This window comes from Puma concolor, chromosome A2, assembly GCF_028749965.1.
Source record: "Puma concolor isolate L17-30 chromosome A2, mPumCon1.1.hap2, whole genome shotgun sequence".
Taxonomy (NCBI): Eukaryota; Metazoa; Chordata; class Mammalia; order Carnivora; family Felidae; genus Puma; species Puma concolor.
The window spans coordinates 6,387,260-6,411,022 of record NC_141668.1 but is presented as its reverse complement, the minus strand read 5'-3'; the positions used below and the strand labels follow the sequence as shown (position 1 = coordinate 6,411,022).

The following is a 23,763-nucleotide window of genomic DNA, read 5'->3' as shown; positions in this document are numbered from 1 at the left end:
TGAGAATTATTTTCACTTTACACTGAATAGAAGGAAATCAAAAAAAGGAAGTTTGCCACTTGGGATATAGAGCAGAACATAATTAAATTTAGTCTTAGTGGGACTTTGTTTCCATGTCACAAACTGGCCCTCATTTAATTCAATATGTATCAACACAGAGTAAGTCGCTTCACAGCACACTGTGTGCATAAACAAAGGGAGACCACACCTTTTCTGGGCAAAATGATGTTTCCTGTTGTTTCTGTTTAATTAGCGCTGGAAAAAATGCGACAACACCTGTTCAATGACTTGAGGCCACTGCGATGGGAACAGTGGGGAGAGGAGGAGGGCCGGGACAGTGGCCAAAAGAGAGGCGAGTGTGAAGGGCAGGTCAGCAAGGAGTCCTGGGGAGTGGGTGCTGTCCTCCCCAGTAGCGCTGGGCTACTCCCATCAGGGACATGTGGGAGCCCAGGCAGGGTCTTTGGCGGCTCACAGGATGATGGCATCCATGGTCTTCTCCTTGGAGGGGGAGGGAGGCGCTGAATTCTCTCCCAGTAGCTTCTTCTCTGTCCCTTCCTCATCCTGAAAAAAACAGGGAGAAGTCAATAATTGTGGGAGAAAAGACAGGACCTTGTTAGCTTCATAGAACTTGAAATTGGGAAAGGAAAGAGGAGGTGAAGGAAAAGATACAGAGGAGGGTGAGCTAGCCAGAGATCTGGGACAGAAAGGGGCAAAGGAGGGCCTGGAGAGGCAGAGGGCAGAGGCCAACCCAGACACGGTGCTGGCACATGCTCCTCGCACAGCAAAGGGCTCAGCCATGTTCCAGAAAGCAACTGAGCCGTGCTCCCTGATGACCCTCCATGTTCCCAGAGCTTCACCAAATAGACCCATTCTTTCCCCAGTGCATCCTCGAAAACTCACCAGGGGCCGAGAGCTCTGGCCACACAAGCTTCGAAGACCCACGCTCAGGGAAGCCAAAGATACAATGACCTGCAGGACACAGACAGCCAGGAGCAGAGCACGAATTCCTAGGAACAAGTTCTAGAGATGAAAGAAGAAAAAGAGATAGTCAGGAGTCTGCTCCTCTGATTCTGCTCTTACAACCATCTTATCAACCCAGCCAGGTATCAGACTCTGTCCAACCAACTACTTCCCACAAAAACGGAGTGCATTTTCCAACTACTGGACAGCGACAGCTCTACGCCATAGTGGTCTGCAATGTGACCTTACCACACCTTATGAAGAGGCAGGTCTGTTTCTCCACCCCTCGAATCTGCAACAGCCTATAATTGTTTTGAACAATAAAATACAGTGGAGGGTGACACTATGCCTGGCAGTTTCCATTTCCTGCCTCTTAAAATATGCACAGTGAGATACTTCCTGTTGGAACCTAGTTGCCATGCCGTGAGAAGCCCAAGCCCAAGCCGCATGCAGGAGCCATTGTAGGCTCTCTGGTTGATGGCCTCAGCTGGGCTCCCAGCCATGTGAGAGCCATCTTGGAGATCCAGCCCAAATGAGCTCTCAGACGACTTCACCCCCAACTGACATCCGACTACAACTGCATGAAAAAAACCCAAGTGAAGACTGCCTGAGTCCAGCCAACCCACAGAATGTAAAAAGTAATAGCAAGTTAGTTTTAAGCCACAACATGTTGGGTGTTGTGTTATACAACAATAGATAACTGGGACAGGGGCACACCAGGAAAGCTAGAAGGGTATTCTATGATGTCCTCTCTTCAGTGTCTCCTCTTTGCTCCTCATTCCCTTTGATTCAGGGAATTCTTATGCTATGAGGGTCTGAAATATGTCTCCAGCTAAGTTAAAACCTCCTGAACCACAGACCTAGGTCCACACTCAAAAAGCCTACATCTTTGCCCTCTGGTGCCCTAGCTCCTTGGGAATAGAGCCTTGTGATAGATCTTTGGAAGACTGGACTCTTCTCACCATCAGTATTTGCATGTAGGTTTTACATCTATCCTCTGTCCAATGTGACTTGTGACTTCTTTGCCATGTCTCTTGGTACCGAGTGGTTGTGGCAGCAGGTTCTGGGTAATCACACACATAGTCGATGTCATAGAAGCCATCACTTTGCCAGGTTAAGCTATTCACACAAAGGACAACAGCAGCCATGGCTGTGGCGACACCAGCCAGCATGAGCAGACCTGATATGCAGCCCTAAAAGGGAGAAGTGCAGGGGCTCAGACCCTCCTTATTAAGGATAGAGCCATAAGGTCCTGGCTCCAAACTTGTCTCTTCTTCTTCACTTCCTGGCCCAGAAATCCCTCCCCATCCCCCCAGTAGCAAAGATCCCAAGGTATCAGGGACCAAAGGGAAGAAGACCGAAAACTAGGGCAGAAAAACAGATGTAGGAGGGGGCAGAGGACACCCAAGACTCACTGAAAGTTTTCCCCGGTGCTTCTCATAGACAATGGCCCCAGCTCCTGCTACAATAGCCTGGAAAGACAAGACACAGGAAAAGGCCTCCAGTTTACCCTCCTGAAATGACCCCCCATTTATTCCCAGGACTGCTGATTTGAAGCAGGATCCGAAGGACTGACAAAGAAAGTAAGCATATGGACACTTGTGATGGGCCCCATTACAGCAGCCCCATCCTTCCCAGCCTGGCCTTAGGGAGGGAAGTAGAGAGTAAAAGGGTTTTGCTTGTCCCTTAAGGCACCTTCCTCATGGCAAAGGGCATTTGGATCCGGTGTTTGGTTTCTTCCCCAAATCCCTGACCCAGATCCAAAGGAACTTTCTCCTCACCCATAACCACTTGCCTCCCACTGAGCTTACAGCCCCTTCCTTACTCACCACAGACCCTGCCCAGAAGGCGCAGCCTGAGGCACACAGCTCTATCCAGGGCCCTAAGCACAGCAACACTCCAAGGGCACAGCTCACAGCCCCCAGCAATATCTGGGTCACCTGAAAGACAAGGTGAAAAGCCAGGTCCCTTTCCACCAGTCCACAGGCCCCAGGAATGGCCACTCAGCTCCTACCTGGCTGTCTTTCCTCTCCTTTTCCTGTCTTGACCTCTCTGCAGCTCTGATTCTAGAAGGTTCTGGCCCCTTTACATCCATGAACCAGCAAGCATATCATGGCTCTTCACCATCCCTCTGATGTGAATTCTTATCATTACTTTTTCCTAAATATCACACTTTGTCATCCTACCTGATGATTCTCACTTTTTTCTCCTCATTGTCCCTTGGGAATCCCATCATCCCATCCAAGATGGGATGAAAGGACTCCCTTCAAGAGAAAAAAAGAGTTGTGTTGGCTGACAGCTTTCAGTGGTCAGCATTTTCAGGGTCCCCTCATCTTTCAAGCCATGGGCACACTCTTTGGGGATGGCCAACTGGCCACTGGTGAAGCAGGGCAGTGGTATGAGGGCCACTTTCATCCAACATGGCATCCGATAATGGGCAGTCCTTGCTCTGGAGCCCCGTACTGGGCTGGCAGAGACCTTATCAAGACTGCATCATGCTCTGGTGGCTCCCTTTGCCAATCTTGCTCCCTCCTTTTTCATTTCATAGCTGTCACACTGTGACATTGCACATTGAACTCTTGACTCAGCACCTGCTTCCTGGAGACCCAACAGTCTCTTGGATGTCAACACCTACACATCCCAGCAGCATTTCAGATCTGTCATGTCCAAGTTCCACAACTCACTTGCACCCCCAGTGTCTTATTCTCCTGACTTCCAGGACCTCACTTCCCTGGTCACCCACACTCCAAACCTCAGCATGTTCTTGGATTCCTTTCCTCCTTTGTACCGCAAGCCCACCCACTCCCAAGTAACAGAGACATCATTTACAGATAATGTCGACTCCTCTGTTTCTTTGTCATTTCTACTGTGACCCAGGCAGGTGCAGACCCTCCACCCTTCTTATCTAGACAATTCCCAGCTGTGAGGCAGCCCAGAGCCCAGGTTCCTGCTCAGAAGCCACCCACAGCCTTCCCACCACTGATGCTGATTCAGGACAACTTCTCCCCTTGTCACTCAAGGCTCTCAGCAATAGGGCCCTAGGCTGCATTTCCAGTCTGATCTGCCAGAAACCTCATTCTCTTTACTCTGATGGGACTTGCCCGATGCATACTCTCTTCTCCCTCCTTGCTCCTGCCATTCTCCTGACGTGGGATTTTTTTTTTCTTCCATCTTTCACCTCTGTCTACATGCACTCTTCCTCCATTCAAGGTCTGGCTCAGATGCCAACTCCTGCAGGTCAATTCCCAAGGATCTCACCTGCTTTACCTTTAATTCTAGTTATGCGTGTAGTGATCTGATCCAGTCTGATGGATGTTGAGCACTTTTAGGTTACAGCCTAGGGATTCTCTCTGTAATTCTCCCCGAAGTGCTTATGATATTGCCTCACATCTGCAGGCCCTCAGTTCACATGGGTTCCATTCAACTGAGCTAACAGCCCCCAGGGATTCTTCCACCTATCCCCCACCTCCAGCTGGGACAGCCCGTGCTGTATGTACCAAAGAAGAGGCCCATCATTCTTTTCCATCTAAGTGTGTGGGGAACCTGCTAAAACTTTCTTTTCCCAAAAAAGATGGGATACAATTAGTAAGTTCTCATGAGGAGTCAACCCACTTTTTTTCCATCCTATGGAATGAGAGTTACCATCCTCTGCAGTACCTGTCACTCTTACCCCCAGTGCCAGCTGCCCATAGCTCATCCTGGCCTTGAAAGGGCTAGTGTCCAGAGGATGAGAAAAAAGCTCCTTCAGGGAGGCCCCAGCTTTGAACAATTGTGCCAAAGCTGATTCCTGGTAGATGTGGATGTTGATGTGAGTGGGCTGGGACAGCGTAGAGGCCACATCGACTCCATTCACAGTCACCATATTTTGGGTCATCCTTCCTGCTGGGAAGAAGATGTACGGAAGTGAGGTCTGGGAACCAAGTAAGATAAAAAAGAATATGTCACCTGAGTGAAAGGAGAGAAAACGGTCCCTTGTCAACATCCAAAGGGTCTTTCCAGAGCAAGTATCAATGTCACCGTGGCCTTAATCTGGGATGCAAATCCAAATCACCTCTAGAGTTCTTCACCACGTATATTCTTGGGTCTCTCCCCAGAATTGTCTGATATGGTTTGTCTGGGTCTTGGGTTGGACAAAGAAAGGAATCTGAATTATTTACTTAGTATACATATTTACACATGACACTTCCATATGGTGAAAAAATTCAAAAGATATAAAAGGGTATACTTTTAAAACCCTCCCTCTCTTGCTCTCCCACCACCAAGTTGCCTTCTAGTCAGAAACTAATATTATCATTTTCTTCTATATCCTACAGTGACATTTTTTGCACACAAAAACATATAAAAATATTCTCTTCCCCCTTTGTCCACAAATGGCAGGATACTACATACACTGTCTGCACAATGATTTGTTCACAGAACTGTATTCAAAAATGATCCTTTCTCACTCATTTGTCCAGCTGCAAAGTATTCTGTTGTAGGAACGCATCATGAATTTTAAGCAGTCTTCTATGGGTAGACATTTATTTTCTCTTGCAAACAATAATTGTCTCTTACAAACCAGTGAATAATTGGTTACAAACAATTGGCAGGTAAATGGGATAAGCATTTGTCACTTGAATAGATACTGCCCTCTATGGAGCTACCCCATGAAATTCACACTTAGGAGCAAGATGGAAGAAGGTCCACTGCCCCTCTCCATGACCAGAGGAAGGTGTCAGCAAATCTTTAAGTCTTTTTCGAATGCATATCAGGAAAATTACATTTCATTTTAGATTTTAATTAGTTTTATGTAATATACTGCCCCCTTCCAGTGTATATCTCAGCGACATTGGACAAATTCATACATTTGTACAACCCCAACTACAATCAAGACAGAGAACATTTCTATGTTGCAAAAGGTTCTGCAATGTTCCCTGCCCAGTAAGCCTCCCAACCCCTGGCCTGAGGCAACCACTGATCTGCTTTCTGTGACTATTCCAGTATAATTTCAATCCACAATTCTCTTATTATGAATGATATTGGTCATTGTTTCCTATGTCTAAGAGCCATTTTTTTCTCTTCTTCTGTGAGCTCTCTGTTCATATCCTATGTCCTTCTCATTTTTACTGTTTTGTTTTGTGTAGGAGTTCTTTGCGTATTCAAAAAATTGCCATCTGTGATATGATTTCCAAATATTTCTTTACAATTTCACGTTTAAATGTCAATCCATCTGGGATTTATCTTGTAAGTTGGAATGTATGGGTCCAAGTTGTTGCGGGTTTTTTTTCCCCAGATGGTTAACTTCTGAAGGATAAGGTCTGTTTGAAGAATATATTATCTTTGTCCTACTGATTCAAAATGTTCCCTTGAACAAAAACGAAATTCTCATTGGAATTCAGGGCTATTCTAGTCTTTATACTCCACCCATTGGTGTTTCTGATGAGTCGGGTACCATTGCCACAATTTTAATTATGAGTATAGGGTTTATGGAGTGCCTGGGTGGCTCAGTCAGTTGAGTGTCTGACTCTTGATTTCGGCTCAGGTCATGATCCCAGGGTCATGGGATGGAGCCCTGTGGGCTCCGTGCTGAGCATGGAGATTGCTTGAGATTCTTTCTCTCTCTCCCTCTGCCCCCTTCCCTGCTCCTCTCCCTTCTCTCTCCAAAAAAAATTAAACAAATTTTTAATGAGTATGGAGTAAATTTATTTTTAAAAATTAAATGAGGAGCACCTGGGTGGCTCAGTCGGTTAAGTGTCCGACTTCAGCTCAGGTCACGATCTCACAGTTTGTGGGTGCGAGCCCCACATCGGGCTGTATGCTGAACGCTTGCTCAGAGCCTGGAGCCTGCTTCAGATTCTGTGTCTCCTTCTCTCTCTGCCCCTCCTCCACTCGTGCTCTTTCCCACTCTGTCTCTCAAAAAATAAATAAGTGTAAAAAATTTTTAATTAAATGAATATGGAGTAAATCTTTAAAGAGTATGGAGTAAAAATGAGGATATTTAATTGAGTTATTTCATAACCCTTCGTGTTATTTTTTTCTTTCACGGCCATTTTTGCTAGGTTACTTCTCCATATGCACTTTGGAATCAACTTGCCCACCTCCAAGAGCAACCCTCCATAGTAATTCTAATGGGCATCCTACTTCAGCATCAATGATGGAAATCATAATCATATCAGTAACAATTCTAACAACAACAATGATGGCAATCCTAAAGTCTTCCTTTTGTATTCTATGTTCTTTTCAGAGCAGTGCCATACTTGCACCTACCTGTTCTTTTTGGAGGTAAAAGGACAGGTGTTTGACAGTTCTGCAGACACACAAGGAGGTTCAGACTTATTGATAGACATACATAAGGACGTCCGGCTGGATTCCAGCCAGATCTCCCCTGGGGTCCCAGGAGCCAGCATCACAGAACAGCCCTCTCTGAGCCTCCTGGGAACCACCACTTCCCCCAACACATTACAATCCCAGCTCAGCTGAGCCCCCTGCTCTACCTCTGGACCAGGCCAATCCCATGAGAACTCCCCTCCCACACCACCAGACCCCTGCTACATCAGGGCCCTCCACTTTCCAGCTTCACTCTGAAGGACTTCTCACCACCAAACCACCTGAGTCTCAGCTACTGCACTGGCAATGAAGATAGGGTGAGGCCTGGTGAGGTGATAGAGAGCCAGGCTGCTGCAGCCAGTACATGTCCCTCCCTTCCCCAGGTCACATTCTGTCTAGGGCATCCCGCCACCCCCAAGCAGGTCCTATAGGAACTGGGAATGGGGGCAAGTAGCATCCTGTGAGATAGGATGGGGGCTTTGGGAACTGGCTTTGGAGACTCTGCAAGAGAAAAATGTCCTGTGGTGAGAGTCTCCAGGGAAGGGGCCACCTGGCCTGTGGGGGCCCTGCTCACCTGCTGTCCTCTGGGAGCCCCTGCCAGCGGGTAGGAAGGAGAAGAAGAGCAGAAGCCAGGGGTAGAGGGAGGAGGGCCTGACCTTCAGCACCGCAACTTCCCAGAAAAAGGCTGAGGCAAAGGGGCCCCTCTGGGGGGGGTCCAGTCTTGAGTAGATAACCAGGCTGGTGAGGGGTGGAGGAAAGAGACTGTGTGTATGGGAGTGCACACACATACACATACACACACACACACACTCACAGCACTGGCAGATCTGTGTTCAGAAAGCACCTGCCCAGGTGGCCATGGGGGAGAGGGAAGCTTCCCAGGGTTTCCCTGGGCTGATCACCTCTATGGACTCCCAGTCCACCCACCTTGCCCCCATGCTCTCCAAGCTGGAGCCCAAGGATGTACTGGCAGCTGGAAACCCCCCACACAGGGGCCCTTCTGCCTGGGCTGTCTTCCAGAGAGGCTGCGGCTAAAATTCAGCCTGCCCCTCCTCCACCCTGCCCCTCTGGTGTTCTATCAACCTCTTTCTCCATCCGCCTGGTGCCCAGCTCCAGCTCAGCCCTCCCTGTTGGCACACTCCCTGCCGTCCCCCATCCGGAAACCCAAAGAGAGAGCAGGTGAGGCAAGCCCACAGCCAGGCAACCCTTTCCCAGGACCCTTCCCCACCGGACTCCCATCCGCCCCCTCACAAGCCTCCAAAGCCTGGTCCAGAACTTGCTGAGGATGGTGGGAGGGAGGGACCAACTGCCTGTGGAGAATGGACTCCAGGAAGGTGGCAGGAGCAGAAGGCAGGTGTGTCCCTCTTTGATACCAAGTCAGTCTGGCCTTGACCTCCACCTCCACAGGCACACAACTTGGTCCTTCCTTGTGTGTGATGTGTGTGGGAGTAGGGAGCGCAGCTTGAACAGGCCGTGCAGAGCTGAATGGCTGTTGGTAGAGAGGGAGGTGTTTAGGGGCTGAGGGGGGTCCCCGGGCCCTCTGTGGAGCACCTGCAGCAACAGAAGTTCACCTGGAAGCCCGTCACTTGGGTTCTTCCCAGGAGCCCAAGGGCTCCGGGTGGGGACCGCGATGGCACATGCAGGTTGGGAAGAGTCTGGAGAGGTGAGGAATCCAGGGCACTGCTTGGTGCAGACCTCAAGGCCATGGGAGGATGGGGGGACAGCAGGTCGAGGGTGAAGGGGGAGGCTCCAGTGGGCTCGGCATTTGCCACAGCACCAGGAGAGGTAGGCTGTCCTGACAGGACACCTCTCAAGAAAGGGCCAGGGATGTTGCTCTGTGATCAGGGACCTCCACCAATCCCAAAGGCCAGTGAAATCTTTGGAAACATTCTGCCAATGCTCTCCCTGACACTCCCTTCCTCCTCCCTCCCAGAAAGATGTCCACGGGCATGGGGACAGTAGACAGTGATGAGGTGGCCCCTGGAGCCCTGCAGCCCACCCACATTGATGTGCACATCCACCAGGAGTCAGCTCTGGCCAAACTCCTGATAAGTGGATGCTCCTTGCTTCGTTCCCCCATCTCCAGCGACCTCTCCCAGACCAGGAGCAGGAGCCGGATACTGGTGGCCTCCTGGGTGAGTAGGGGCCCAGAGGGGTGCCCATGCTCCCCACATCAGGAAAAGAAGAACTTTCTTTTGCTGTGCACACTCCTTACCAGCCTCTCTGAATCAGATGCTGAGCCAGTTTTATCTTATTAGAAATCAAGATCTCCTGTGCTCCTTTTCTGACTTTTTTATGTACTTACTGACTTCTCCATAAAAGCTGTAGGCAGAGTGGGCTTTGGGCTAAAAGGGTGCAGGAGAGACATGGCCATTTAAAGTCCCACCTGGTGGAGCCCTGAGCCATCCTCTCCCCTCCTCCAGACCCAGCGTGGGCTGGCTCTCCCTCCTCTCTTCTCCCTTCTCCATTTCTCTTCCATGGGGGGTTCCAACTGTTTATACCTGGAATCCTCAAAGCTGCCTGAGACTTGGGGTCAGAGGGTTGCTCCTGGGCCCAGGCATCTGGGAATCAGCTCTTAGTTCTTCTCTTTTCCTCCAGGTGGTACAGATCGTGCTGGGGGTGTTGAGTGGGGTTCTAGGGAGTTTCCTGTACATCTTCTACTCTTCCCCCTTCTGCAACTCAGGAGCTGCCATCTGGACAGGGGCTGTGGTGAGTGCGGCAAGGGGATGGTTGACAGGCCAAGAAGGGGCAGAGTCACCACCTATCAGAGGTGATAAACCACCACCATCAGCACCAGCACCATCATCCATGGTACTATAAAATGTCAGCAATCAAAAAGTCCCTCAGTTATTCTAGGCTGAGAATGCAGATGAAAAAACAGCCAAGGAAAGTAGTGGTCTGTCCAAAGTCGACTGGCCAGCTATCCTGGTTTCCCGCCCCGGCCTTCTCCCACCAGGTGGGCCACTTCACCCCAATTCAGCAAACATCAACCAAGGCTCTAGGACATAGCTGATTTCCAGACACTTGCATTGAGATGAGGAGGAAGAACATACTAGAGAGTGTATACTCTACAAGATAAAGTCAACTCTTCATCATTTCCTGGTGCCCTGTGCGGGCCCTGTACACAGTGGGAATCCAATAGGGGTCACTGAATGACAGTGATGAATGTCAACAGATGGGTGTGTGCAACAAGGACTTGGGGGCAGGTCATGGTAGCACTGAGGGGCCCTTTGGCATGCCCACACGCACAGAGTAATAGCAAAACACACGCATTTATTGAGAGAGGAGCCAAAAGTAATCATCCTCATCTACCCAAAGGCAAAACACTTAGATTAGTTCTAGAATTGCAGATAGGATTCGAATCCATCTGTCTACCATGATGTACTAGATGTCCTGTTCTATCAGCCCGGGTTGTGGGGTTGCTGAGCACCTGCTGGGACAGGTGCCTGGACTAGAGACCACCCAGAGACTCATCCTGCACTGAGAGCTTCTCCAATATCCTAGGGCATCCACCATCTGGAACTTTCACAAAGCACCATTGCTTTAAAAGGAAGGTTTTGGAGAAGGGAGGGAGGGCTCTCCAATGTCCCTAAAACAGAGGATCCTGTCACCTCGAGAGTTTGATCCTGGCCCAACCATCACCATTAGCTTACTACAGATGACAAAGCTTAGCTCAAAACTTCAGGCCCACCTGCAGTGAGCCAAGGAAGGACCAGCCCATGGCTGGCTCTGTCTGATGGGGTTACTGGCAGCTGAAAGTCTTGTATCTGCTGTGTTAGCCCTGCTCTCATCCATCTCTCCCCAGGCTGTGCTGGCTGGAGCTGTTGCCTTCATTTATGAGAAACGGGGTGGCATCTACTGGGTGAGTTTGGGGAAGGGCAGGAGTAGGCACCAGGCCCAGAAGCTGGAGGCCACCCAACCAAGCCTTCTGCTCAAACACACATAGGCTACATGGGCCTACCCCTCTCTCCCCAACTGGGTTCCCAGAGACGCTGAGTCTCCAAGGTCTCTCTCTGCCTCCTCTGCTCACCAGGCCTTGCTGAGGACCCTGCTCGCCCTGGCAGCTTTCTCCACGGCCATTGCTGCTATCATCATTGGGGCTGATAATTTCTATAAGGGCTACTTTGATTTGGGAGACTTTATCTGTGATGTCTCCTCGAGCACCTGGTACAGGGGCACCCCGCCCCCCAGCACTCCGAGTCCAGAAGAAGTCAGAAGGCTGCACCTGTGTCTCTCCTATCTGAACATGCTGAAGGTAGGGGGGCAAGAGGGAGGGGTGCAGCTAGCAGTGGGCAGGAAAGACCAAGATGGAACACAAGAGTAAGGCTGTGTTACCTGTTCCACACCTAGCTTGACTAGTGTCACCACCAATGTGGCATTAAACAAACTAGAAATAGTTCCTGGGATTGTGGGTGTTACAGATTTGTGGAAAATACAAACACTGAAATAATAATAAATGAATTAACCTTGTGAGTGTGCAAAGTACTGCAAAGGCATTAAATGCATGTTCTCCCTTGATCCTCTCAAGCCGTGGGGCTGCTGGGGCACCAAATCATAGCCTGAGCCCTTCACTGTCGGAACAAGGACACTGAGGTCTGATGAGAAGGGTTTCTGGCTGCTCTCTGCGTGCTGGACTCGTTTACCCCCCATGCACAGCTCCTTCCTCAGCCCCTCAAGAAGCTACAGACTTGAGGATGAAGGGGTAGAGAGAGACCCTAGGTTGGAAATGCATGACAGCACAGAGCACAGATGGCAGCACTTTGATGGTGACAGATTTGGTCCTCTGTCCCCAGGTCCTGTTCATAAGTTTTCAGGCCATGCTCTTGGGGGTTTGGGCTCTGCTGCTTCTGGCATCTCTGGTCCCCGTGTGTCTGTACTGCTGGAAAAGGCTCCGATGTAAGGTGAGTCCCTAAAGTATGCTTCTGTGTTTGGGTGGAGAGACTGTCCAGAGGAGACAGAGATGGAGAGCCCATGGCTTGGGGAGGAGAAAAGGGCCCTTACAGCGAGTCCCAAGGGGCATCATGCCTGTCTTTCTACACCATTGGTGGCCCAGTTCAGAGAGCCTCACTCCTTGATCAAGTGGTCCCCACGATAAGGACCCCAGGAAGGCAGGGAAGTCCATATCCATGGTGGGATTCTAGGGATCTTTGCGTCAGGTACCATGAGGCTAGTGTTGGATCTGGTTGGCTCCAGAACTAAGCTGCCCTGGAGGAAAGGATTTGCACCTTCTCTCCCTGGGCTATCTTGCCCCTCTGCTTCCCTTAGGAAACAGACCAGAAGAAACTGCTTCATGTGAGTGAAATCTAGCCTTGCTTTTCCTGAGTGTTCAAGCCTGGACTCTTTCTGGACTGCATGTTCCTGCCTCTGGCTCCTGGGAGAAGGACAAGACTGGGGAAAAGAGATTCTGCAGCAGCTCCTGCCCCCACTGCCGTGCCCACTGCCTTGCCCCACTGATCGTGACAGAAGCTCTTCTGGCTGACTCACCTTCACCATCCCGCTCTGCTTCCCGTCCCTCCTGAGCAGTGATGCTAATAAATGTCCTGCTGTTGCTCCCAGCTTCTTGCACAATTCTTCCAGGGAATTTCTCTTGGCTGGGAGAGGTGGAGGAGAATGAGCTGATGCAAACCTAAGATGCTCCTCCCTGTCCCAACCTTCCATCTGGGTCTGGAGTCACTGGCCATGAAAGTAGCCTCTCTTTGAGGATGGTTCTGGAACTGTACATCCAAGTGCCTGTGTACAAAGGATGAGGCAAGCGGGGGGCTCTGAGCCTTGCTCCCTATGATTCAGATTTAACAGAGTGAATGCTGGGCAAACTGAGAATTAGTTTTATTTTTGGGGGGAGGGAGGGGTTGTTGTTTTTTGGTTTTTTGGCTGTTTCGAAAAAGTGAGAAACAAAAGATGTAATCATTTTGGAAATTATTTTCTTTTAAAGACAGTTGAGGAAATAGAAACCCTGAATAGTTGCCCCATGAAAAAAATACCTAGAACTTCTGGAAACTATATGAATCATATATTTTTAAATTCATGGCTAACTTGAATAGGCTACAATAGAAGTAGGAGCATGAATTCAGAGAGCTGAGTCTTGATATTATGATCTGCCTGTCTGGGACTTCTATGAGCACCCACACATTCAGTGCTGCCTTGGAAGGATCCATAGAACTTGGCACAAGGTTGTACTCATGGCTGTATTTATTACAGCAAAAGGGTCCACAGCAGTATCAACCAGGGACAAAGTGTATCAGGTAGACTCGGGAGGAGTCTGGGTTCAGGCTTCCGATATCCTCCTACCAGTAAGGGAGGGACAGTAACACAGTTCAAAGGTGGGGGAAGGATAATCAAGTATCCCCCAAACTTGGAAGGCACTTTGAGACTGGAAAATGAAGGAGGCACTCCATAGCATTTACACAGAGTTTTATTCAGGCTAACATACTCGCAAGGGGTCCACGACAGCTGCAAAGTTACTCTCCACAAAGTCCAGACCTCAGTCCACAGATTCTGTCATGAGATCAAAGGGTTCACATGCACCTCAGATGGTTTATATGCTCCTAATTGACAGATACCCTTTTATTAGGTCTTGAGGCATCACCCGGGCATCAGGAAAGGGAAAAACTATGTTATCTCTAACAGATGTATGGGGGGCCAAAACAAGCCTCCTCCATCCCGACATTGGCTGGCATTTCTGATCTAGCAAACATGAACAAGATGGGGGACCAAAGATGGAGTCACTATTATCAGCACTCCTACAAACACATATGCAGTGTTTCTGCTCAGAGAAGCCCACTGAAGTCTCAGAGCCCAGGGTTTTTACCGGAGGCTGTTCACGTAGACAGTCTCTCCACTTGCACAATGACCACAGTTCAAGGCTCTCAGAAGAAAAGCAGGTGTCCACCTCAAATCACATTGTACAGTCCAGGAAAGTTGATACAATGCAATTCAGTGCTTCCAGCACACAAAACAACCTTATCAGTATAAGAACATTCCAAAAACCAAATTCGGAGAAGGCAGCCCAGAGCTAGTCCTTCGAACAGGGCCTTGCAAGGAGCAGCCTCTATGTTAATGTTTCCTGCTCACTGCTGTGGAGGCATCTATCAAACTCTGTAACCCAAAACTGCAATTCATAACCATGCTAAAGGCAGCCATCAAATCCTAGAGTCACTTAAATTGGGGAGTCAAAGTGAAGAATCCTGTATATAAATCTGCAATTTCAGGGAACAACTAGGGGGAAAATCCACCCTATCAAAGTATGTGACGAGCAAACTCTTGGTGAAAGAAGTGACTGGAGACCCATGAAAGCAAATCTACTCTAATATAGACTTGGGGCTTGAATTCCTACTGCTTGGGTGATCTGAGACCCTGAGAAAAGAATTCAAAGTCCTCAAGATGGTGGTGACCTTAGACACCTGTCAGAAACCAATTGCAAATTCTGTCAGGAGAAATTCACCTACATCCTTGGACCTCTAAGAATTCCTAAAAACACTGTTTCATGGAGAAAGAGGAAAGAAAGAAAGAAAGAAAGAAAGAAAGAAAGAAAGAAGAAAGGAAGAGAAAAGAAAAGAAAAAAGAAACTGAAATTCAGCATAAATTTACAAACATCAAATCAGGAACACAAATCCTTCAGTCATTGCTATTTTCTTATCTAAAAATAGCATGCTTAATATGTTTAAAGAAATTTTAGGGGCGCCTGGGTGGCGCAGTCGGTTAAGCGTCCGACTTCAGCCAGGTCACGATCTCGCGGTCCGTGAGTTCGAGCCCCGCGTCAGGCCCTGGGCTGATGGCTCGGAGCCTGGAGCCTGTTTCCGATTCTGTGTCTCCCTCTCTCTCTGCCCCTCCCCCGTTCATGCTCTGTCTCTGTGTGTCCCAAAAATAAATAAAAAACGTTGAAAAAAAATTTTAAAAAAAAAAAGAAATTTTAAAAAGGAATTAAAGTATTGGCAAAAATAAGAGCTTGGCAAAAATTATTAGATTTTTTTAACCCCAAAGACAACCTCTAGAAATGAAAATTATAGTCATTAGAATAAAAACCCTAGTAAACAAATTAGACATAGCTGCAGAGAGAAATACTAAGCTAGAAGATAGGTCTAAAAGATTTATCTGAAATGCAGCTCAGACAGAAAAAAAAGAAATGGAAAATAGAGAACTACTTAAGAGATATTTAGATTTGATGTATGGACAGAATTCCAAAAGGAAGAAATAGAGAGAAAGAAAGAGAAAAGTAAATAGAAAATCAGACATAGGGGCGCCTGGGTGGCGCAGTCGGTTAAGCGTCCGACTTCAGCCAGGTCACGATCTCGCGGCCCGTGAGTTCGAGCCCCGCGTCAGGCTCTGGGCTGATGGCTCAGAGCCTGGAGCCTGTTTCCGATTCTGTGTCTCCCTCTCTCTCTCTGCCCCTCCCCCGTTCATGCTCTGTCTCTCTCTGTCCCAAAAATAAATAAAAATGTTGAAAAAAAAAAATTTAAAAAAAAAAAAAAAAAAAAAAAAAAAAAGAAAATCAGACATAAAGGCTGAGGAATTTTCTGAATTAAGAAAACACAAGAGGGACACCTAGGTGGCTCAGTCACTAAAGCATCCAACTTCCGCTCAGGTCATGATCTCACAGTTTGTGAGTTCAAGCCCCGTGTCAGGCTCTGTGCTGACAGCTCAGAGCCTGGAGCCTGCTTCGGATTCTGTGTCTCCCTGTCTCTCTGCCCCTCCCCCCACTCGCGCTCTGTTTCTCTCTCAAAAATAAAAACATTAGGGGCGCCTGGGTGGCGCAGTCGGTTAAGCGTCCGACTTCAGCCAGGTCACCATCTCGCAGTCCGTGAGTTCGAGCCCCGCGTCAGGCTCTGGGCTGATGGCTCAGAGCCTGGAGCCTGTTTCCGATTCTGTCTCCCTCTCTCTCTGCCCCTCCCCTGTTCATTATCTGTCTCTCTCTGTCCCAAAAATAAATAAATGTTGAAAAAAAATTAAAAAATAAAAACATTAAAAACATTTTTAAACAATTACACATTTTATATATAATACAAATATTTTGTTATATAAGAATTAAATTGCCCTGGCTCTGTTAAAATCAGACTTTAAGGCAGAGAGCATTCCTACAGAAGAAAAGGCCACTAGTGGTCAATTCAGCAGAACTTGTTCCTTCTCCCATTTTATTCATTCTCTCCCAGAAGCAGGAACCTGTACTTCCAGCTGGAAGAGCTGTCTTATAACGAGGAGGGTACCATCCACAGGCTGGAGATGGTGCAAAGGAAGACCCAAGGAGCCTGTGCCTTCCACAGCATGATTGCATGTGCCAAACCAGCCTTGGATTGCTTACCTTTTAATATCTGTCTATGAAAAAAATTATTTCCTTACTGATTAAAAAAAAGAGAAAATAACTTCTTAAAGAAACCATTTACAATAACAAGGAAACTGTAAGTTACCTAAGATCAAATCTATATATTCAAGACATTAATAAATTAATGGAAACTGTTGGGGCGCCTGGGTGGCGCAGTCGGTTAAGCGTCCGACTTCAGCCAGGTCACGATCTCGCGGTCCGTGAGTTCGAGCCCCGCGTCGGGCTCTGGGCTGATGGCTTGGAGCCTGTTTCCGATTCTGTGTCTCCCTCTCTCTCTGTCCCTCCCCCGTTCATGCTCTGTCTCTCTCTGTCCCAAAAATAAATAAAAAACGTTGAAAAAAAAAATTTAAAAAAAAAAAAAAATAAATTAATGGAAACTGTTTATGAATACCTAAATAAATAGAAATGCATACACCATGTCAACAGAAGGGAGGACTCCGTTCTGTAAAGATGGCTTCTTGCTCCAAATTGACTCATTAATTCAATGAAATTCCAATCAAAAACTCAACAGCCTTTCTTAGTTCTTGCTTAGCCAATTCTCAAATTGATACAGATCAAAAGACCAAGAACAGGGACGTATGGTGGCTCAGTTGGTTAAGTGTCTGACTGTTGGTTTCAGCTAGGTCATGATCTCACAGTTCATGAGATAGAGCCCTGAGTTGGGTGCTGCGCTGAGCATAGAGCCTGCTTGGGATTCTGTCTTTCCCTCTCTCTCTATCCCTCCCCTGCTCATGCACGTGTGGAAGTGCACGTGCTCCATCTCAAAATAAATAAATAAGCTTAAAAAAAAAAGACCAAGATCAGCAGACAATCTCACTGTCCCATGAAACTCAAATAAGGAGTTGGACCAGGGGCGCCTGGGTGGCTCAGTTGGTTAAGCATCTGATTTTGCTCAGGTCATGATCTCATGGTTTGTGAGTTGGAGCTCCACATCGAGCTCTGTGCTGACAGCTCAGAGCCTGGAGCCTGCTTTGAATTCTGTGTGTGTGTGTGTGTGTGTGTGTGTGTGTGTGTGTGTTTGTGTCTCTGCCCCTCCCTCTCCCTCTCTCTCAAAACTAAATAAGCATTTAAAAAAAAAAGGGGGGGGGGTGCGGAATTGGACCAGGTAGACATTCAGACCAGACAGCTCCCTGGCTGGCAGAGTCAAACCAGAGACAACAGGGAGAATAATGCAGGAATGGACAAGTTTTGGGTCAGAAGTAAGAAGACCTGAGTACAAATCCCAGCACTGACACTTACTAGCTCCTCAACATTGAGTCAGTTACACTTACCTCCTGAGCAATATAGTCTTTTCACTTTTAAAATGAGGACAATTGCAGGGCACCTGGGTGGCTCAGTTAGTTAAGCGTCCAACTTCAGCTCAGGTCATGATCTCACGGTTTGTGAGTTTGAACCCCACGTCAGGCTTTGTGCTGACAGCTTGCTCAGAGCCTGGAGCCTGCTCCAGATTCTGTCTTCCATTCTCTCTGCCCCTCCTCTGCTTGCACTCTGTCTCTGTCTCTCTCAAAACTAAATAAACATTAATTTTTTTTTAATGGGGACAATTGGGGGCACGTGGGTGGCTCCGTCGGTTAAGGGTCTGACTTTGGCTCAGGTCATGATCTCATAGTTTTGTGAGTTTGAGCCCCACATCTAGCTCACCGCTGTCAGTGCAGAGCCTGCTTCATATCTTCTGTCCTGCCCCTCTCTCTGCCCCTTCCCCGCTTGCGGTCTCTCTGTCTCTCTCAAAAATAACTAAATCTTTAAAAATTAAAAAATAAAGTAAAACAGAGGCAATTGTACCTAAAATCCATGGTTAATGTAAGGATTGAGTGATAAATATAAATATAACACTGTCTAAAAAATTGGACACCCCACAGTACAAATTTGTCGAAGCAATGTGGATTACTGGAGACAAAATTGGGGAGAACAGAAAGTACTCACCAATCCCCAAATCCTCTCTCCTCCTTCCCTCAAAGGAGCTAAAATAACATCCCCAAATGGAAATACTATCCCCTCCTTTGAACTTCTAGATTTGCATTAGGGAGACCAGAGCTAAGCCATCAGTGGACCTGAACTGTGCAGGCACAGTAGAAGGTGTGGTCTGCTGTGCCTAGAAATAGCAATGGGGTGCCCTTCCTCAGAGATTAGTATTGTTCTTCAGTTTTCATTTTTCCTTTATTCCTTATAATAGGCCACCTGGGTGTTAACTGGGCACATAACTTCTCAGAATGCAGACTAGATTTCTCAATCTCTTTTCCAGCAAAGTATGATCAAGTCACTCAATTCTAGGCAATGAGATTTAGGAGAAAGTAGTACGTGCAGTTCCCTGCAGCACCCGTTGAGGGGTTGTGTCCTCTTCCCACTGTGCCCTCTTTCATGATGTTTGGAATGCAGGTGTGATAGCTGGGTCCAGAGCAAGCCTTCTTAGACCAGAAGGTGATTTGGGACTGGAGTCCATTCATTGGAGAACAACAGGACAGAAAAAGTGTAACCCATAGTACAACATACTCAATCCTGGGCTGCTCGCCTAAGTGTTTATGTGAGAAAGAAACTTGGGTTATTTTACATATTCTGTCACTTACAGCCAGATGTTACTCTAATTAATACAATTCCCCTCAAAAGAGTGAGAGCTAAGCCTGTCTAGTCAGCATATTGTGGATAAAATCCTTCATCTAAAGAATGAGTATGTTGGGCACCTGGGTGGCTCAGTAGTTCAACATCCAACCTTTGATTTGGGCTCAAGTCATAATCTGACCACAGTTCATGAATTCGAGCCCTGTGTCAGACAGGCTCTGTTCGAACAAAGCCTAGCCTGCTTCTGATTCTCTGTCTCACTCTCTCTGTCCCACCCCCCACCTTTCAAAATAAATAAATAAACATAAAAAAAGAAAGACTGAGTATCTCCCAGAGCAGAAGCTGGAAAGCACAACTTGATTATAGCTAATTGAAAGCTCATTATATATCTTTTTTTTAAGTTTATTTATTTTGAGAGAGAGAGACAGACAGAGCACAAGTGGGGAAAGAACAGAGAGAGACAGGGAGAGAGAGAATTCCAAGCAGGCTCCATGCTGTCACCACAGAGCTCATGAACTGTGAGATCACGACCTGAGCTGAGATCAAGGGTCTGACAATTAACCGACTGAGGCACCCAGGTGCCCCTGGTTATATATATTTAAAGAAGCATTGTTTGGGCCTACGTGGATAACATGAGTCATAGAAGAAAAGTGGGGTATGATCAACCAGCATCAGACCAAAGACTGAAATGGTCAGGTTCTTATTTTACTTGAATTGTCTGCATCCTGTGCATGTCCCCTTAGTATCCTACCACCTGGGTATGCCGAGGACAGTCCTATCACCCCCTAAAGAAGGGCTCTGCTTTGCTCTGTCCAAGCCCAGTGAGTGGGAGGTGAGCTATGGTGACCCACTGACCATATTCCTTCTGGCCCATAATACAGCCCTGGCAGCAGCCTCAGATCTGGTGACTTCTACATTTCCCTAGACTTGCTCCTAACTCTGTACCGACTTCTGTCAGAAAGGGTTCCCATGGCTTGCTGGAGGGCAATCCAGTCTCTGATCTTCATGCAGGGATGGCCGTCTTGACCATTCCTGACACACCCAGCTTCGTACTTGCCCCTCAGTACTTCAAAATAAAAGAATGTGTTATTTATACCTACATATCTCAAAACTAAAAAGGAAAGCAGGGAGATGGATAAGAGGAAAACCATGGTAGGGGAATCAGATATGGGGAGGGGGAAAGTGTGTCTACAGAGAATTGCATAGAGGTCTGCAGTAGTGGTCATAGTTTCTTCTTAACCTAGGTGGTAGACGCATTATGATTATGATTGTGATTACAAAAATTGCACATAAACATTTTCTTCCCCCTTCGTTTGAATGATATAATCACAATAAAAAGTACATATCAGGACTTCCTTTGCTTGAGTTAATTTCAAAACAATATGCAATAATGACTAGTGCAAAAGTCATTCATCAAATCTATTGATGTAAAACCTATCAGCAAAAATTGAATGGACCTTTGTTCTTCAGGATGCCCAACTCGGAAAAGTACCAAAACCTGTAGGAACAATGAGAGACAGCTGCCTGCTCAAGGGTGATGAGTCCTTAGGAATGATGGGGGTGACAGGCCAACTGTGGTCCTAAAAAAACCACTCTTTTTGTCAGGGTCCATGCAAAAAATGGACAGCACACTAGAAGTGGATCATTTGAGAAGTGTTTGATAAAGGGGCTATGTACAAGGGTGCCAGCAAACTGTAGGGAACTGTATGTGATCATGCCCTACTGGGGTCCTTAACCTAGGGGGATCAGGGAGGGTATCATTACTTCTCGGCCCAAAAGATGAGGAAAGGAAGCAATTGCTGTGTTTCAGCCAGACACCGAGAAAGTTGACAGGGATGGTGCTTGATTTGAGCTGTCCCCTTCCAAGAGAGACACAGCCAGCCTGAGATGAACTTTCAGGGAGGAATCCTGGCAAGTAAATACCCAAAGTACCCCCCTCCCATCTCTTGCTAGTGTTTCCTATTGGCCAAACCCAGTGGGAAGTCATAGAACACGAGAGCTTACTGATGTGATCAATACGAGACTCTCCTTTGGGGCACACAGAAGGCTAGAGAAAGGTGGAAAGACTATCTGGAGAGGTAAATGAAAGCTATCCAGAAGAATGACTTTTGCTTGTGTGAATAAATATGGTTGAAAACTTCTCAAATTTGGTGAAAGCCATAAACCTCAAGATTCGGGGAGCTCAGTGAACCCTACACAGAACAAACTCCAAGAAGCAAGCACAGACATATCAGGATCAAACTGCTAAAAACTAAAGACAAAGGAAAAATCTTGAAAACAACCCAACAAAAGTGACCCATTACCTACAAAGAAGAGTGATCCAAATTTCTGTGGTTTCTCATCAGAAACCATGATGGCCAGAGGAAGTGGCACAATATTTTTTGTAATTGTTGAGTACAGGCACAATGTGGAACAGAAACTGTGACTAAACAAGGTGTAGTGCAAGGGAGTTTTGGGGGTGATGGTGCTATTCTTTATCCTGATCATGGTGTTGATTACATGAATCTATGCATGCATTAAAACTCACAGAACTGTTCACAGGGGGAAAAAAGTCAGTTTTACTATAATAATAATGAGATAAATTTGAGGTAATTTGCCTGTCTCTATCTCAAAGTCTCAGAGTCATTTCCAGATGTGTATCTTCATTTTCCCCATCAAAACCGATATCTCAAGGGGCGTCTGGGTGGCTTAGTGGGTTGAGCATCTGACTCTTGATCTTGGATCATGTCCGATCTCATAGTTTGTGAGTTTGACCCTGCACTGGGCTCTGTACTGACAGTGCAGAGCCTGCTTGGGAGTTTCTCTCTCTCCCTCTCTTCCCCTCCCCTGCTTGTGCTCTCTCTCTCTCTCTCTCTCAAAATTAAAATAAAATAATAAAATAAAATAAAATAAAATGAAATAATAAAATAAAATAAAATAAAAACCAAATACCTCAAAACTGATCTTAGCTGTATTTTCAAATAAACAAATTGCTTTTGGGTTTTGTTTTGTTTTAAACAAAAAGCAGGGATGACGTGACTTCTGATTTCCTGCAGAAGAGAAATCCAAAGATCCCGGGACTCTGTGAGGCTGTTGGGGCAGAAGAGGGGGGAGTGGGGGGAGGGCTGAGGAAGAGCCGTGGAGGTGACTTGTAAATGGGCCAGGTTTTTCTCAGAGACTCAGATCTGCCAGAGGCAATAAACAAAGGAGGTTGCCAGATTCTGACAGTAAAAGACTTCTGTGCAGAAGGGCAAACTGAGTTGACATTCGTTTATCTGAATAAAGAATGGAAAGAATTTACATCCAGCCAAGCCATAAAAGGACTGATTCAGAAACACTATGGAAGAGAAATTCATACCATCTTTAGCTTGAGGAAGAAAGCAATTCACCAGGGCCTTTATTTCAACTTTGCAGTTGGTTCTTATGACGGCATGCTTTTCAAACTTAATGATTGAGTTCAAAAACAAAACTAAAACAAGATTCAATTTAAATTCAAATCCCCGAAACAGAAATCCCCCTTACAAGCCACACAGATGTGATTAACCTCGCCACCTAGTGGTTACTAAAAGTTTTGTTCAGATGAAACTAGAAGAGTAAAAAATAACTTTTTCACACAATTCTTTGAAAACTATGAATGCACTTTTGAACAAATATCTACTAATATCTCCATGTGGCAGGCACTGTGGATAGTGGAAGTGAAACTAAACAGGTTGGACAGTTCCCTGCCTTGCCCAACCCTGGTGACACTGAGGAATAAGATCCAATAAATCATGACATTTTCCCCCTCCTCTATCAGGCATGTCCTTAGGCCACCTGCTCCTCGTGAGCCAATTGGTCAGAATCATGTTATTACATTCCCAATACTCCAGATATAGAGGGGGAAGGGTGCTTCCTACTGCTTTACTGTCTCCAGCCAGTTTTTTCCCTGTGCCACCTCATCTGCTCCAGGGACACAATTCAGGAACCAGATATCCCAGTTCTGAGTTGGACTCACCCTGTCACAGCCCGCCCTGCCTGAGCATCCATGGAGATGTTAGCTCAGTCCTGCCCCAAGTGGCACACAGGTCGGCTCATTGAGAAGACCTTCCACACTCATAAGAATGGTGGGGGAGCAGCCTTCTGGAAAGCTCTTCTTGGAAAATTGGGATCCATGGTAGAAGAACCCCAGGAGTGGTCTCTCTCCTCCACCCAACCCAGCCAAGTCTTAGGTGTCAAAGGAATCTGTCTACCCCACAGTGGAAGCATTGTGACCCAGGCCCCAGAACAGAACGTCCTGGGAACACAGCTCCAAGCCCCCACAGTCTGGTCACCTTCAGCACAAAAGACAAGAAGGGTTTCTGAAACAGGACATAAAAAGTATTAGCCATGCAGAGGAAAAACTGAAAATCCAACTACATTAAAATTAGAAACTTCTGACCCTCAAAAAATAAATGAAGAAAACAAAAAGATTAGCCATATAGTGTGATAAAATATTTATCAATACATATAATTAACAAAGGTCCAGTATCCAGAATGTGTTCAGTTGAACCATATGAAGCCACCTGTTTTGTAAGTCAAAAATGGTCAAATACTAGAGATTTTGTATGGTTTAACCCAACATAAAGAATTCTTCCCTCTCTCTCTTTCTGTCCTCCTCTCGCTCTAAA

General features: G+C 46.8%; 2 protein-coding genes across 7 annotated transcripts; one reads left to right on the top strand and one right to left on the bottom strand.

Annotated features, from left to right (window-relative positions):
* Window positions 1–223: 223 nt before the first annotated feature.
* On the bottom strand, window positions 224–23,314 carry TMEM176B (transmembrane protein 176B). 3 transcript variants are annotated; one of them, XM_086686505.1, is made up of 8 exons: window positions 23,112–23,314; window positions 12,751–12,857; window positions 4,631–4,839; window positions 2,790–2,900; window positions 2,376–2,432; window positions 1,923–2,153; window positions 901–1,020; window positions 224–561 (listed from the first exon to the last, which is right to left on the bottom strand). In XM_086686505.1, the coding sequence occupies exons 1-8, from the start codon at window positions 23,141–23,143 to the stop codon at window positions 469–471; spliced, it is 960 nt and encodes a 319-aa protein (XP_086542631.1). In that variant the 5' UTR covers window positions 23,144–23,314; the 3' UTR covers window positions 224–468. The 3 variants fall into 3 exon arrangements, with proteins under 3 accessions (XP_086542631.1, XP_025785520.1, XP_086542638.1); XM_025929735.2 differs by lacking the exons at window positions 12,751–12,857; window positions 23,112–23,314 and adding an exon at window positions 7,841–7,972; XM_086686512.1 differs by lacking the exons at window positions 12,751–12,857; window positions 23,112–23,314 and adding an exon at window positions 7,841–7,970 and having other exon boundaries at window positions 4,631–4,842.
* On the top strand, window positions 8,321–16,526 carry TMEM176A (transmembrane protein 176A). Of its 4 annotated transcripts, none has more exons than XM_086686530.1 (7): window positions 8,321–8,445; window positions 9,200–9,401; window positions 9,865–9,975; window positions 11,072–11,128; window positions 11,300–11,521; window positions 12,060–12,167; window positions 16,413–16,526. In XM_086686530.1, exons 2-7 carry the CDS (start codon window positions 9,204–9,206, stop codon window positions 16,452–16,454), a joined length of 738 nt encoding a protein of 245 aa, XP_086542656.1. In that variant the 5' UTR covers window positions 8,321–8,445; window positions 9,200–9,203; the 3' UTR covers window positions 16,455–16,526. The 4 variants fall into 4 exon arrangements, with proteins under 4 accessions (XP_086542656.1, XP_025785721.1, XP_086542652.1 ...); XM_025929936.2 differs by lacking the exon at window positions 16,413–16,526 and adding an exon at window positions 12,532–12,821 and having other exon boundaries at window positions 9,204–9,401; XM_086686526.1 differs by lacking the exon at window positions 16,413–16,526 and adding an exon at window positions 12,532–12,821.
* Window positions 23,315–23,763: the final 449 nt, after the last annotated feature.

What these genes read in the sequence shown, in the direction of transcription:
- TMEM176A (XM_086686530.1), top strand. Translation starts at nt 9,204, where the DNA reads ATGTCCACGGGCATGGGGACAGTAGACAGTGATGAGGTGGCCCCTGGA. An exon ending in GGATACTGGTGGCCTCCTGG is followed by an intron (nt 9,402 to 9,864) that starts GTGAGTAGGGGC and finishes CTTTTCCTCCAG; the next exon opens with GTGGTACAGATCGTGCTGGG. An exon ending in CCTATCTGAACATGCTGAAG is followed by an intron (nt 11,522 to 12,059) that starts GTAGGGGGGCAA and finishes CTCTGTCCCCAG; the next exon opens with GTCCTGTTCATAAGTTTTCA.
- TMEM176B (XM_086686505.1), bottom strand. Translation starts at nt 23,143, where the DNA reads ATGGATGCTCAGGCAGGGCGGGCTGTGACAGG. An exon ending in CCTACATGCAAATACTGATG is followed by an intron (nt 1,021 to 1,922) that starts GTGAGAAGAGTC and finishes TTTCATCTCTAG; the next exon opens with AACTTGTTCCTAGGAATTCG. An exon ending in GCCAGAGCTCTCGGCCCCTG is followed by an intron (nt 562 to 900) that starts GTGAGTTTTCGA and finishes TGTTTTTTTCAG; the next exon opens with GATGAGGAAGGGACAGAGAA.